The 12113-nt window shown below is 35.3% G+C and overlaps 1 protein-coding gene across 2 annotated transcripts; it reads right to left on the bottom strand.

Annotated features, from left to right (window-relative positions):
- Nucleotides 1-445: 445 nt before the first annotated feature.
- Nucleotides 446-10985, bottom strand: LOC134228727 (protein aurora borealis-like). Of its 2 annotated transcripts, none has more exons than XM_062710419.1 (14): nt 10879-10985; nt 9698-9952; nt 9245-9447; nt 8836-8984; nt 7976-8058; nt 6508-6629; nt 6034-6123; nt 4438-4494; nt 4081-4225; nt 3810-3930; nt 3467-3593; nt 2942-3202; nt 1605-2426; nt 446-1191 (listed from the first exon to the last, which is right to left on the bottom strand). In XM_062710419.1, exons 2-14 carry the CDS (start codon nt 9889-9891, stop codon nt 1073-1075), a joined length of 2493 nt encoding a protein of 830 aa, XP_062566403.1. In that variant the 5' UTR covers nt 9892-9952; nt 10879-10985; the 3' UTR covers nt 446-1072. The 2 variants fall into 2 exon arrangements, with proteins under 2 accessions (XP_062566403.1, XP_062566402.1); XM_062710418.1 differs by having other exon boundaries at nt 10853-10975.
- Nucleotides 10986-12113: the final 1128 nt, after the last annotated feature.

The following is a 12113-nucleotide window of genomic DNA, read 5'->3' as shown; positions in this document are numbered from 1 at the left end:
ATGTATCTCAGTGCAGTCTACTTGTGTGCCAAGTAATATTGAAATCAGACCAAAACTGTAGGAGGAGTAGCATTTTGAAAAATTGTTTACAGACAGACGGACAGACAGACAGACAGACGGACGACGGACACCTTACTATCGCATAAGCTCTTCTGGTCTCTGACCAGTAGAGCTAAAAATGGCGCGATCGTACCCAAAACAGAACTTGACCTAGATATTCAGCTTATAAATCTGTATCCAAAATTTCATATCGGTTTGTGCTACGGTTGAGAGGAAAATGAATGGAAACTAAATGAACCGGCAGACAGACAGACAGCAGCAAATCAATATGCCCTCCCTTCTTTGAAGGAGGGCGTAAAAAGTTTTTCTTTCTTTTTCTTTCAAGTAAACAATGTTTATAATTTCACCAAGTAATAACAACTTATCAGAGTTCAATATTTAATCATTTCTATCATAAAATCATTAAAATGCATCTTTATTCATATTATACATGTACACACAATTGGCTTAATCTTTATGCTGTAGTAAAATGGAGCAAAATATATCTAATTAAACTACAGAAACACGGCAGAAAAAAGGGGAAATAAATACAAACAAAAGATAGCATTTAGTCTGTAAATGATTTGAATTACCGGTAGTTTGGTAAATGTTGAATATGCTTACTTATAATTAAAACTGGTACTCATTTATCACACTTTCATTCATTTGAAATTTGAATTTCAAATATATGCAAAAGAAAAGCAAACTACAAAATTTCAACTCGGCAAATCACAATATTTACTGTCAAGAATATGACTAATCAATGGATCATTCATACCAAAAAATTGAAACGAATAGAGAAAGGAATTGATTTGAGTTACTTTCATTGAACAAATTAAAGTTGACATGATTCTGACAACAATAATGTTTTATTTGGCACATTTTGACGTAAAAGAAATAAATAATCGACACATACAATCTGAAAATGCATACAACATATATTGGACAAAGAACATCGACATATAAACTCGTACAAATTATAAACAATACATTCCCTGGATTTCTATGGAAGATTTAGCTTCTTTATCAGTTGTCAAGATGGCTGGGTAGGAATACTGCTGCTATCCATGGACGTCTTGACTGAGGAGAGCATGTGTCCGAATTTGGCCAAGTCCTCCCCAGCTTGTTTAAGTATAGCTAGAGCCTGTTCACCTGGAAATGAAGTAAAGTGTACTCATCCATTCTCCCTGTGATATATTTTGAATATTACATTTCCACAAAACATTATTGTAAGTTGGAAAATGAAATTATTAAGACAGGAGTGAATAGAAAAGCTTAATAGCAGGGTACATGTATCTAATACATGTTCATAAGCTTAATATGAAACAAAATGTCTATCCAACCTACAGTCAGAGTCTTAGCAAGAATAAAGATAAATATCTAGCTTGAAAGTGATTTTAACCAAATGTTTCATAATTCTTGAACCTAATTGTCAGAGTATTTTCAGTCCCACTATATTTCATTAAATATAAATCTGCAAGAAGTTGTTGCTTGAATTATATATATGTATATATATCTAAATTTGAAATGATGTCATAAGCAATAACATGAAAAAATCCACTTACTTGCTGCGACTGTGTTTGAATAATCTCCCTTGCCACCTTTTTGAGGTGTTGATGACACTATAGGTTCTAATTCATGTAAAAGAGACAACCCAGTTTTATTCATGATCATCGATGCTTCCTCTGGTGAAGTGCTCGTAGACTGTACCTCGGGGTACATCCTGTTCACCATGTCCAAGACCCGGCGAGCTCTCTCCAGAATTTCCTCTTCACTGTATGGAGCATGACCAAACTGTTCAGGATTAGTAACATCTAAAATCTGTTCAATCAGAGGATTCTCTCTGAGTGAAAAATTATTCAAAGACACAGGGTTAAAAGCATTGGCATCATTTTCTTTGGCAATGAATTCTGGGAAATCTGTGGGTTGATTCGGGTCCTGTAGTACAGAATCTATTGGGAGTTTATTGAACAAAGACGTCAAGTTTGTGGACGGAGGCATCTCACTATTGGCTGTCACAGAAAATGGGTTACTCTGACTGGATGCTAATCCTGTATCATGATTGGTTGATTGAAGACTAGCAGTCTGATAACCTGTGTCCTGATTGGTTGAATTAGGTGCAATGCCATGATCATCCATTTCCATAGAATAATCCTTTGCATAGAGCAAACTAGATGTCTTTATTTCATCTGCAAAACGTAAATGCTTTGATGGCTGCTCGTTTGATTCAAACTCCATAGCAGTCTCCTCAAAGTCATGAAGAATGTTTCTCTGGCCACGCCGAGCTAAGTGGGAAATTTTTCGTGTTGTTGTTGGTTTGCTTTCTAAGAGACCATCAGAAGCCAGAGGAGTATTTGTTTCTACGTCAGACTCATCTGAGGGAAAATCTGTAATAAAAATTGTCTCAAGTACCAATGGACTGCATTAAATATATAAATCTTTACAATTTATCAACTTTTGATGTAATCTGCATTAGGGCAGCATGTGTAGGAAAACTTAGAAATCACCTTTATAAACCCTTATTATCTCTGCAAGTATTAAGTTGTCCATTTAGAAAATGAAAAAGTTGGGTTTTTCCCTACTAGAAATGAAAAACATAAAAATGAATGCTTCAAAATTAATTGTTTTCAAGTTCATAATTTTCTTTAAGAGTATACAGCTGAACTTCGGTGTATTTTGTATATTTTTGAAACCTGCTCTCTGAAAATCCATGGATATGTCAATACTGTCAAAGTGATTCCAAAGTCCAAACTACCTATTTCTTAAGTCTTTCACTCTAGATATCTGAAAACCTTGGATATCTAGCAGTTTTTTTGCCTTGGTCCCTTCGAGTTTGGGATAACAAACTTTGACTTTATCTACATTATGTAAAGTAAAACAAATATAATTCCACAACAATTACCTGGCAGTGGTTCCTGTATAAATGATCCCTGGTCATCATCCAGGATCCCTGGATTGGCACAGATTGGGGAGACCCCTGGACTCTGGATGGACAGCTTGGACCGGCTCTTTGTCTGGGGGGTCTTACAGAGGCCACCCTTAATGGGAGACACCTCAGGGCTACTGAGAGATTGAGCAAATTCAGCACTCATGTTCTTCTGGACTGTACCCTCTCCAAATATTTTCTCGTGGGGTGAAAAGAGACCAGAAGACCTCTTTGTGGCTGAAACAAGGGAGACAATTAAAATATAACTCAGCACTGTCCAGAGATAATTTTGACCAATTTTAGACCAATTATTCTTGCAATTTTTCTTTTTCTTTATAATTTTCAATCAATCTCTTGTGCACGTCATATTTTCCAAATAAAGTATCTTTTACATGTAACTTTAAATTTAAAACAAAAGATTAAATTCCCCCTCCAGCCCCCTAACTATACAGAGGATGACTTTCCCATGTAAACAGTCATGTATTATAATACTTTACTCACACACAAGTCCATGAACTATGGGAGACAACTCTGGGGAACTGAAGAGTTCTCTTTGTTGTTGTTTGATCTGAATCTCTGGAGTTTCTAGTCCCTTTATATTCTTTATCGGGCTTGATGAAAAGTGACTCTGTAATATACATGAAATATTCAGGATATTTGGATATTTTTTACTTCAACTACATGTGCATTTTCAATTAAATTTTCTTATCATTAATGAATTTGAAAACATTGAACTAGCTGTCAAAAAATACTGTTTACTTCAAAATGCCAATATATCTACACCAAAATTAAGCAATAACTGATGGTACTAGGTTACAAGAGTAGCTAATGGCCTTCAACTTACTCTGCTGGGTGGCCTAAGGGGTGTGGCATGCTGGAAGGGAACCTCTGTTTCATTGGCTGTGAATACTTGTGGGGAGGAGCAACCAATGAAATCTATATCCTCATCTCTCACAGGGGCTGTCCTAAATATACATTTTGGTTTATTTGTTTATAATGAACAACAGAATAGTCTCTGCATGTTCAATTCAATATGCACAGAAAATATTAAAACCTAACAGTCTAACAAGCGAATATTTAGGAATTATTTTCTCCAGTCCTGTAGTAATACTTACTTTACAGGACTAATAGCAAAACTACTATTGTCTGGATGAAAGAACAACTTCCTTCTTAAAGAGGAAGTGCTTAACACATCCTGTACAGCTTCCTTTTTCTGTGAAGTTTCCTGAGGGTCTGTGTCTTCACATACCATGTATTCACCTTAAAAAAATACATACATACACTATATAACTCAAGCAAGTCAAGCAAAGTCACTTTATGGAGAGAACGATCAAACTAGGTATGCATTTATGCCTGCTGTTCAATCCATTTTAACACTTTAAATTTTGACATACAAGTAACGAAGAAGATAGAACTTTTAGTTTAATTTGTTTTGTGGTACAGTGGTATGATTTATAAATGTAAACACATACCTAGCACTTCCTTGATATCAAAATTCACAGGTAATGACAGCATAGTCTGAGCTGATGCTGAAAAAAAAAATTATTTCAGTGATTTATACTTACTATTGCATTAGTGTAAGTGCCTTGAAACTATATGTATATATATGTATATAAATGAAAAAAATTTCCATAAGGCCACAATTAAAATATTGTTGTTTTGTTGTTGCCGACTCAGTCTTAATACGTTTGAGTCGGTAGGTTGGGAAATTTTTTTTTTTCAATTATAGAAATGTTATTGGTATTCAGGCGTTGTGGGTTTCCAACTGTTGAACAACAACTGCAGTTCGAAATCGGAATTGATTTCCAGTTTTAATTTGTTTTCAAACCTTATTCAATAGTTTTAAACCTTTAATAAACATGTTATAAAAATTGCCGACACCGAATTTTCATATGCACGAATCAAAGCATGACCACCAGCTTCATCTAGCAAATTGGACAGGACATTGTACCTTAAAATTTCTATTTCAAACTGGTATAATTTGTCAGTACATTTTTGCCATTTTAAAACACATTACCATGGAGAGTCATGTCAACAAATTGTGTAATACCGAGTTTACATTACAGTAAAACTCGTTTAGTACGAACACGGATATTGCAAATTCATGGATATAGCGAAGTCATTTTGGATCCCCAGCTATATGAATTTAATGAATTTCTTATACGGTTATAACGAATTACGGATATAGCGAAGTAATTTCAAAGGTCCCAGCGACTTCGTTATAACAGAGTTTTGCTGTACCGCTTTCGACAGCCATTCTTGGATTTGTGATACGCATATCCAACATCACATAGATGCTTTTAAATGAAAACTGTTTGATCAATCAAATGTTTACATGATTCTTTCTCATTTTGTATATTACTCAAACGTACAGACACCTAAATCCGCATAAATATAACAAACAAGATTTGTTTGTAAAACACATATGCCCCCCTCCCCCATATTGGAATTTTTCCAAGTCCAAGGGGCATAACTCTATCAAAATCTGTATACCAAATTTCATTTCAGTGTGTGCAACCTCTGCATAGAAAATGAACGGAAACTGCAAAGTCCAAGGGGCATAATTCTGGCAAAAATGGTGCAGATCTTGACCTAGATGTTCAGCTGATAAATCTGTATACCAAATTTCATTTCAGTATGTGCAAACTGCAAAGGAAAATGAATGGAAACTGCAAATACCGGTAAGTGGAATTTTTCTGAGTCCAAGGGGCATAACTCTGGCAAAAATGGTGCGATTGTACCCAAAACAGAACTTGACCTAGATATTCAGCTGATAAATCTCTATACCAAATTTCATTTCAGTATGTGCAGTGGTTGTGAAGAAAATGAACGGAAACTAAATGGACCGACAGACAGCAGCAAAGCAACATGCCCTCCCTTCTTCGAACGGGGGCATAATAAAAATTATGATCCGTGTCAATTGAAAAAATTCTCCGGACCGCACCGAATAACTTGAGTCGGCCGCCAATGCCAAACAAAGCTAATTTTATTTTTGGCCTAAAGTATGAACAAAACCCTTATGCTTTCAATACAAGATACAACTGATAACATATAGTGGGAAGAGTTACCATCTTGCAGCACTGGGATCTTTCTGACAAAGGGCAGCTGTTTTTGAATGGATCCTTGAAGATCTGGCTCCAGTGTTTTCAATGGAGTCTCTAGATGAAAAAATGTAAATGTATAGAAGAAATCTGATACCAGAGGGAAATAAATGAATTGAATTTGTAGAATGAATGTTTTCAGGCCAACACAGGGCCAAAATAATTAACAATGGTGAATTGTTTGTTAACGTAACATTTCACCAACTTTTATTATTAAATATTACAAAAAAAAAATTCTTTTAAATTTTTTTTTGGTTAACACTTTCTTTTAATTCCTATATATCCTTTCAGCATGTGTCTGGAAACAGGAAAGTAAATGGAAAACAAACAAAACATGAAATTTTTTCGATATTTTGATAATCTAGCTTAAGTTTGAATAGAATTGAGTTCACTTCAGAGTGAACTAAACGGTATGTAACATACTGGTTATCTCTCACTTACGCACGAGATTTGTGGCCCCTGTGCCTTTGGAGTTGGAGTTCCACGGAGAGGGCGCTATCAGATTGTTAGAGAAGTAATTATCTATGGCTTTCTGGGCTCTCTCTTCCACTTCCTTGTCTGGTCTGTACAAATCAAAATATACAGCTGATTCCATTTTTACAAATCATTAACTGGTATATACACATACCCATAGATTTCTTAGATTCAGAGGATAAGAAGGCAATGCATGAAGAGCAATAATATCAGAATGATTTAAATCTGACTGAAAATGCACTGCGTCAATATTTGTACGTATGTCTGGACTTCTCGGTACCGCAAGGCAGCATATGCAGACCTGTGTTATATACCGTGTACGCGAGTACGCTACAACATTACATCAAAGATTCGGGTGTGTCATTATTAGGTTACGCAGATGACCACTCTGCATACGACAGTTTTAATCTGAAGATTTTCGCTGATGAGAAACGTGTAACAACAAATTTAGAAAAAGTATTGGTTACCATCAATGACTGGATGAATCTGAACAAACTAAAACTTAACCCTAGTAAAACTGAATTTGTACTATTTGGCAGTCAACAGATGTTATCTCTATCATCTTCCACTTCCCTTAATGTAGTGGATACGGATGTTAATTCATCTCCTTGTATCAAATATCTTGGATGTTATCTGGACGAAAATTTAACTTTCAAAAAATTTGTCAGTGAAAAATGCAAAACAATTTCATTGAATTTGTACTTGATTAAACAAATTCGCCAATATCTTAGTGATGATTCGTGTAAACAAATTGTACAGTCCCTGGTCACTAGCCATTTAGATTATGCAAATAGTGTCTTGTACGGATTGCCAGAGTGTACCATTAAAAGACTACAGTTGTTGCAAAATCATGCTGCAAAGCTTGTGTTGAAGCTGAGGTCTACGGATAGTTCTACTGAAGCACTCAAACGACTACACTGGCTACCGGTACACTACCGCATTAAATTCAGACTTGCATGCATTGTCTTCAAGTGCATTAACGTCAGTGACAGCCCACAGTATCTTAAAGAAATGCTCAGTTTAAGAACATCATCATATGGCATTCGATCCGTAAATCCTGCAGCGAAAACATTGAACGTCCCGTCCGTAAGACGCAAAACTTTTGCCTCTAGGTCTTTCGCGGTAGCTGGACCTTCTATTTGGAATGAGTTGCCAACGAACGTTCGAATGTTAACTGATTTCTGTATTTTTAAACGACATCTCAAGGCGTTCTACAACACATGTGCTTTTAAATATCATTTAATTGTGAACACTAGTATATTTTATTTAAACAGCCAGTGATTATTTAGACTTTATTTGATATTTTAACATATGCATTGTTTTTTATCATATGTATATATTCTACTGTATGTACAGCGCCAATGATTGCATACTATATGTAAAATTGAGTGCTTTAACAAATTTTAATAATAATAATAATGTAAATTTGACTCACGTTATTTGCTGATACACTGGCATTTCGTCAATGTCTGCAGGATGCAGTTCTGCAATGTGTTCTATTGACCAGCGGAAGGGCTTCTAAAAAAGGGTCGAAAAAATAAACATGATAAATAAATCTAACTGAACCATTTATAGGTCATATAAAATATTTATATTAAAATAAAATTTGCTTTTACATGTTTAATGGGTAATTTTTTTAAACTTATGAATTTTTCTTTTAAATTAAATCAGCATTGCCAACATCATAAGGTGAAGAAAAATTGTGGTGTTAAGAGTTCCTTAGCCTCTGCCACTGAAGATCTATTCTATGGCTTGTTTGTAAGTGGATTTTACCATTGTGTTTATAAAAAATGAATCAGATTCCATGTTTGCTTAAAATGGACAATGAAAATGGACAAGCCAGCACTATAAAGACTTGGCAGCTCTTCATGTACATATTAGCAATTTGATACTTTACTGTGTAATGAATCTAAAGTAACAAGAGATGTTTTGTAAAACACTTATGCCCCCTCCCCCAAATAACTGTAATTTTTCTTAGTCCAAGGGACATAACTCTATCAAAAATGGCTCAATCGTACCCAAAACAGAATATAACCTAGACAATCTTATAAAAAAAAATCGGTATACCAAATTTCATTTCAGTATGCAACCTCTGCAAAGAAAATGAACAGAAATTGATGGTGGACCGAAAGACAGACAGACCGACAGGCAGCAGCAATATGCCCTGCCTTCTTCCAAGGGGGGAATAACAATGTAACACACGATGAGCTGCCTTTATTGCTTTACAATACTCACCTATTTCATTGTAAGGCATTGTAAGAGATTGTAAGAGATTGTAAGATGACATAATCTGACCTTTTCATCTGTGGAGGGCGTGGATTGTACGGTAAACACCCCCGGACTCATAAATACTGGACCGTCAAGCTGCTCCAGGAGGGCCGCATCAAACGGGTTGATTACCCCCTGCTTCCTTGCGGACGACATTCCTACAGGAGGCCGAGAGCCTATCAAATAAAGAGAAGAGATAATATCACATTTCTTTAACCTATAATTTTCTCAAATTAAATATACCCATCATAAAACTTTTTACCAGTTCCTTACATATTTTTTAGCTTAATTGCCCCCCCCCCAAATTAAATGGTTCAGTAGCAATCTGATTTTTTTCTAAACAGAGACTACAAAACTCAAAACTGTCTTGTCCCTATTAGTCTGTGGAATTTACTCTACACATGTTACTTCATTCCTACTTCTTGTCCCTCCCTACCTTGAGGTGTCTTGTGAGCAGCAGGACTTCCATTATCTTTTGTGATGGGGGTCTTGAACACTGGGCGGGGGCTGATGCCTGCAGGTGTTGCTGACATAGGTGTGAAGGAGTGGGGGTCATGTGTATAGGGACTAGATAGTACTGATCTCAAAAACAGCTCATTTCTGGATCCACCACCTGGCATCTTATGACTAGGACTTGGACTAAAAAGACAAAGAACTTAATTTAGAATAAAGTTATAAACTCTGGAAATTTCCAACCATAGGTCAGTCTTCCGACTTTGCATTCTCTTGATATAAAAAATTCGAGTGCCACCCAATTTCTACTCCAAAAATTATTATTATTTCCCTCAATTAGTAAATGTTAATGAAAATCAAAGCTTGTGTGACATATCTTTTTACTACCTTCTCTACTAGTGAGATATACATGAAAAAAATATCCCACAGAAAATACCTTGACATGTGAGGATGCACATATCCAATTTTCTTGCCATGAGCCCCTGGTGTGAAGATTTTGGGTGCATATTTTGGACTTGCTGCATAGTCTTTTGGGGTTCCGAAAGGGATCTTTAGCTTTCCCTCCTCAGGGTCATTTTCCTCATCTGACAAAATTGGAGACGGCAACTTTAAAGGAGAACCTTCGTCCATTTTCGCAAATGATATCTCCCTTGATATCACCTAAATCAATTTGCACTAGATCATCTTAGGACTGAAAAAAAATTTAACAGGTGTTATGATTACATATATGTATTTTCATCATTATATACAACCATAAAGGCTACAATGAGATTATTCTCTAACAAATGTTAGAATATTTATCATGTTTATATTATTACATTATTTTAGGGCAGAAGAGTAAAGCTCTATTCATATAATTTGCAGTACATTTATTGAACATAGGCAGAACTATTGTGACAAACTTGGGTATGTGAAAGGAATTTTTGATGTTGTGTAATAAAAATTTATATTGTACTGGTAACCATTGTACAGGCTAGTGTGGAAATGCTATATGATAAATTTGAAGATATTATGAGTAGGTGCATAAATCATTCAATGCAAGATAATCTTGTAGCATTAAGCTATCACGTAGTTCTGACATGAATCTTACTGATACAATAGTTAATTTTCAGGGCCAGCCGCCAATGGTGGCTTAAGAAGGGGAACCTCCATCATTTGTGTACAACTGGCAAAATATACTTAAGATTTAATAAATCTTTTTTTCTTTTATTTTTTGTGTGTGGCAGTGGGGACTTAATCTCGGTGTAGATTTTGCTAGGCTAGATATTTGGTCTGACGCCCACAATATTTAGCCCAGCAGAATCTCCGTCGAAATTAGCAGGGCCCTATCACGACCTCAACTCCCCCCCCCCTTTCAAATTCAAGATTCCTGGATACGCCATTGAGGGCTTCGGCTGATATCATATATGATGTTTTCAAGCATGTTTTTCTCTTCAAAACAATTATTTCATCTTTGTTTAATCAATATTGCCGTTTGATAGATGTAGCCATGTAAAAATGACAATACACACAAATATGCCAAAAATAAACTTGTATTCCACACTTGCTCATTCATCCTACAACCTGTTTGGTTAACCATAATCACTCTAACCATTTTCAGCTACAACCAAGACTCACATGTTGCATCTATAACACTCGAACATCTGATCATCAGTGTATTATTGTCACAATAGCCCTTGTCGTAACATGTCCAAAATTAAACTATTTTTAATACCCGCCATTTATTTCAGTTAAATCGTTCTCAAAATTATTCGTATCAATGCTTGCATCTTTTTACAAATGGGTTGGCGAAAGGTTTTCAAATTCAAGTAGCTTCCAACTTAATAGTAATGGTTGTAGGAAGAAATGATTATAATGAAATTAAATTAGAAATTAAATCATGAACCATAAAGTAATTCGGTTAATTTTTTCTGCCAGACTTTCAACTTGTGAAAATAATGTACATCATAAAACACCGTCAGGTCATTATTTATCATTTTGAGTGCCAAGTATCGCATTCCATTATTTCTTTATTTAGAGAGCTATGGACCGGCATCTTTGGATTTTTTCTTCTGAAAATCTGCTATATTCTCTCATTTAATGATACTCAGGTTAGCTTTTAGATCTATTCAATAAATTTTAATCATTCTAACAACTTTTCAACCTCCAAAGTGCTTAGAGATGTTAAATAAGGCAAAATGATAGATATTTTAAAAATAAATATTTTTGAATTTACATTGTCCGTCTATGACTATCTGTTTGTATATGTAGCTATGTCTGGACCATATATTATATATAGGTAATCTGAGGTTGATATTGCTGAAAAGAAAATAAAAATTCCTCATAAGGACTATTTCCAGTTTAGCTTGGACTTTCAGTAAGGCGTGACATTCTCGACGTTACAAAATTAATTAGCTTCAGGAATTTACACAGCTTCCCTTCACTAGTGCATCGAATAACCAATAACATTGTCTCGTCCGGCAAAGGGGTGGAGCTTAAGTCGTCTCATCGTTGTCAACAGCAATTTAAAGTTCCTGATGTTATTAATTTCTTAACCAATGAGAATCTATTCGCCATTTGACAGACGCTAATTACGTAGCGCCGAGAATGCCACGCCTTACTAAAAGTCCAAGCTTATCTTGGAATGGTTCTAAATTGATAACGCTTGTTGAATGTAATGTCTAAAAAAAACTGTTGGAATTCCAATGTGCTCTGGTGTGTTTCCTTATAAATGGATGTTGAAATAAATTTTCTATTCGAAGCGGGATACTTCCAGAGAAGGTGATATTACAGGGAATTCAGTAACCTCGTTTAAAGTCAGCATTTAAAAAATTCTATGGACGTTATAATGAAATTGCAGGCGCATATCAAGG

This window comes from Saccostrea cucullata, unplaced genomic scaffold, assembly GCF_032062105.1.
Source record: "Saccostrea cucullata isolate Sc308-1 unplaced genomic scaffold, CSIRO_AGI_Scuc_v1 ctg276, whole genome shotgun sequence".
Classification (NCBI taxonomy): Eukaryota; Metazoa; Mollusca; class Bivalvia; order Ostreida; family Ostreidae; genus Saccostrea; species Saccostrea cuccullata.
Note: the sequence above shows the minus strand (reverse complement) of the source record. Positions and strands in the feature narration are given on the sequence as shown.

Bases quoted from the DNA above. Each gene is read 5' to 3' on its own strand.
- LOC134228727 (XM_062710419.1), bottom strand. From the start codon at position 9,891: ATGGACGAAGGTTCTCCTTTAAAGTTGCCGTCTCCAATTTTGTCAGAT. The intron at 8,059-8,835 runs GTCAGATTATGT...ACCCTTTTTTAG, and splicing joins CGCCCTCCACAGATGAAAAG to AAGCCCTTCCGCTGGTCAAT. The intron at 2,427-2,941 runs GTAATTGTTGTG...TTTTTATTACAG, and splicing joins TATACAGGAACCACTGCCAG to ATTTTCCCTCAGATGAGTCT.